The sequence below is a fragment of the Morone saxatilis genome, unplaced genomic scaffold, assembly GCF_004916995.1.
Source record: "Morone saxatilis isolate NCDOM2014 unplaced genomic scaffold, NCSU_SB_2.0 Contig10, whole genome shotgun sequence".
Classification (NCBI taxonomy): domain Eukaryota; kingdom Metazoa; phylum Chordata; class Actinopteri; family Moronidae; genus Morone; species Morone saxatilis.
Genome location: NW_023339652.1, coordinates 17904729 through 17908635, shown reverse-complemented (window position 1 = coordinate 17908635; position 3907 = coordinate 17904729). Strand labels below are relative to the sequence as shown.

Below are 3907 nucleotides of genomic sequence, written 5' to 3'. Positions count from 1 at the left end.
GTATTGTAAAAGTGCTTTGAGTGGTCGGAAGACTAGAAAGGCGCTATACAAGTACAGGTCCATTTACCATAACAATGCCCTTAACAATCTTGTCTGCAGTGCAAACATAACTGATGTTATCATCTACTCTAGGTAAAAGAAGAAGACCTGGATTGAAGTACAGGGTTTAAAAAGGCAATTTTGGCGTTAATTTCCCAATTACATCCATATTTTCCTCTCTCTCATCATCTCCTCGCTGCTCTGCTTTAAGCCATTCTTTCATCATCAGCCCATTTCTAGGGCACTGCCACTTCAAAGGATCACTCAGCAACACAGGTTGATTCACCAGCCTCGGCAGGCGGGGGACCCTGCGTGGGGGAGGAGGAGGGGAGAAGAGGCAGAAGGGGTTTTTGGGTGCTCGGCGGCAGCATCCTGCGCTGGCTGGGATCATTAGCATCCATACGGAATGTGCAGGATTAACAAGCGCTGGGAGTCGGGGGATGTAAGCAAAGCCGGAAGCCGGCGAGCCTCAATGTTCCGCTTTGTTAGGGCCTTATCTCGCTTTAACACATGAATACACACACACACACACACACACATTTACTGCAACCCTGCATTGGGCTAAATACTGGTTGGAATCTGAAACACATTTACCTCCTCACTGTCTGACAAGTTTTGGGGCTGAAATAGAAAGGCTAGAAGAATGCAGAGACTAAAACCCATTCTGACTCACTTTGCCTTGAGGTGAATTTGTAGACCAACAATAGGTAATTCCCTGTCCTATTGTGTGTATGAGGTTGTTTGAACCGAAAGGTGTTTTTTTGCAATTTCCTGTCTGTCTGAATAGGAGCCTGTAGTCTGCCTGTGTGAGTGTGAGTGTGAGTGTGTGTGTGTGTGTGTGTGTGTGTGTCGGTGTTGGCCTTGGACAATGTGCTGTCAGCAGTAATGAGCACTGGGCGCAGAGTGCTGCAGCTTGTGCATGCACACAATTACAGTAGTGTTTTACAATACTTGTGGGAGCCTTCCATTGTAGTTCATACACACACCAAGCCTTACACACATAACAGTACAGGGAATTACCTTTTGTTTGTTTACTTAATGTAATCATAACTCCAATCACAAGCATTACACCCCAAGTTTAAAGTACTAATGTAAAAACTCAGTTCATATCAAAGGCCTTTCACTCTAGCATTTCTTGGCCCTAGGCTAACCTGAACCCCAGTGACAGCTCGGGGCTACACTCATTTCAAACTTTTAATAACCCAAGGCTTACAACCATAGGCGCCTGAGCAATAGAGCCAGTGGAGCAGCTGCACCACTATTATTACACCTGTGGGAAGTGGGAACAAGATGTGCTGTTGCTTCCCCACATCTTGACCAGACAACTTTGCCAATTTAAAACATTTGAAAATAGTTCTATCTGGCCGTTTCATATGTAGTATATTAACTAATAGTTACATTGCCCATCCTGCTGCCCAGCAGCAAACATTTATGTAACGGCTGGCAAAACTCTTCCACACACTCATGACAGACAGCAAATTAATTAGTGTTATGATCTGACCCACCAACTGCACTTATTTTAGTGAGAAATATACATTTTTCAAAGCATGAGCTTCTCATTCCCACAGTATGTGAAATAGTGCAGCTAACCAAACAGGCTTGTAGCGAGTTGAAAAAAGTTTGTAATCTTCATGGATTTATTGATGCTAAATTGACAATAAGATGGTATGAGACTAAATATGACACAACTTATCTTTTGTTTCTAGTGTTGTGATTTTTTACAGACATGTTAGGAAATTTTAATCATATTCATATCCCTTTAAGTCATATTTCTTAAAGGGAATTTGGCGTAATATATAGCATGGAGCTTTAGTTTCATTGAAACTGCTACAATGTATAGTTTTTAAAGTTTTGTCACCACTACAGAAACACTAGGTAACTGCTACAGTATGATAAGGTTTTCTGACATTGACTGCTGATAGTTATTGGATTGATTAATAGTTTAATCAGGCAAATTAAAAATGAATTGAAAAAGAGGATCAGGAGTCAACATCATTACAGCTATATCATAGTGTATATACAGATTGTGTGCAAAATATAACCTGAATCAATAAGTGTAGCAGCAACAAGGGCTGACTGAAAGGTTTGATGAGTCTTTAATGCTGCTCTGACCTTCACAGTCACCAATCGCTTTAATGTTTTGTAAGGTTATAGCTAAAGGTAATTTAGAGAGAGCTCATTGATAGGGTTTCCTGTCATTTTTTTGGAGGAGATTAGCTACTCCTCATCTGACTCATACTGTAAATTTGTTAAGATTTGTTAAGACTCAGTTGTAACTAGGTACTGTCTGTTGATTTATGTACCCCTATGACGATTATCTGCTACTCTGGAAAACTTAGAAGTTTGAAATTTTGGCAAATACACCTATTTGTTTTCTTTCCGAGAGATAAGAAGCATATGTCTAAAGGCAGGATGTGGTTAACCTAGCTTAGCATAAAGACAGGAGGCAGAAAAAGCTAGCCTGGCTCTCTCTAAAGAAAAAAAATACACCTAAATACAGTTCACAAGACTCACTTGTGGTTTCATAGGGAATTTTGTGCTGGAACTAATTCCTGTCAGCCAGGTTGGCGATACACAAACGTGACACAACTTGTTAATTAGTTAGTTTAAGAGGTGCCAGCTGGATTTTTCACCTTTGCACAGAGACGGGCTCACTGTTTCCTCCTGTCTACAGTTGTTATGCTACTTATATACTGTAAGTCTTTTCATCTGAAGAAAGTGAATAAGCATATTTTACTAATGAAACTATTCCTTTAAGCCTGCTCAAGAACAAAGAGTGAGACGTCCTGGGGATATCTTTAAGACCAGAGCACTAAAAAGTGAAAGTTACTAATTATGAGTGAGATACTTTGCTATCCAAAATATCTCAATCTATTCAATGGCTACATACAGCTGTTAACAATACATAGGCTGGCTGTGTACCTCCTGAGGAAGCTCCAGTTTGGAGCGGTCGGTGCCCTCTTTGGACTGCAGGCCCATCAGGTAGGGAACAGGAGCATCCAGGAAGTGGAGGAGAGAGGCGGGCAGGATGGGAACGTAGACGTGCTGCCACTGGAAGGGGAACAGCAGGGTGGTGATTCCCTCGGCCACTGTCATCAACCGCTGGTAGTCTGTAGGAGGAAGAATGAAACATAATAATATGAGTGGATGGATCTAAAGTGACAGTATACAAGCTGGAGGGAGAACACAAATCTGACAAAACATGTACTTTCTCACTGTGCCACTGTGCACAGCGTGAAGAGCTCTTTAATTTAAAAGTCATAATGTGGTGACAGAACCGACGACACAAGCTCGCTTCTCTAACCTATAGGCTTAGATTTCTTACACTATTATGTTTAGATTATTATTTACAATATAATTTTTAAAGACCTGAACACAAGCTATATTATAATGAAATACTATACTACTTTCACATACTAACAAAAAAAATCCCGCTCTGAAAATGCCATAAGATACACAATACTTGTTAGTAGATACATTCTTTTCTGCTTTGGGTCTGCACATGGGATTTGTTGACTATAATAAAAATATAGAATTTCACTAGACCTATCTTTTAAAACCAGAGGTACTGTAAATGTGTTTTGCAATTACACTGAATGACTTCAATTTGGCTTCTTGAATCAAACTGAGAGAAAGAGAAATAATGATCCATATTCAGATTATTACAGTGAATTTAAGGATGATTATATTAAGCAGAGGGAGTGGGGGAGAAAGAGTTAGAGGTTTATGAAATACATATATGTAAGAGTGTATGTGCAAGGAAGACTTTAATCAAGAGATTCAAATTGAATCTGCAAGTTAGGGTTAAGGACAAGAGGAATTACATTCTGATGGATTCTTTTCAATCACGTTTTCATGTGTGTGTGTG

General features: G+C 40.0%; 1 protein-coding gene across 1 annotated transcript in view; it reads right to left on the bottom strand.

Annotated features, from left to right (window-relative positions):
• Nucleotides 1-3907, bottom strand: part of dennd5b (DENN/MADD domain containing 5B) — a 54521-nt gene that overhangs the window by 24718 nt on the left and 25896 nt on the right. The window contains exon 5 of the mRNA XM_035681227.1: nucleotides 2962-3149. Coding sequence (XP_035537120.1) covers nucleotides 2962-3149 — 188 coding nt within the window. The remainder of the gene's footprint in view (nucleotides 1-2961; nucleotides 3150-3907) is intronic.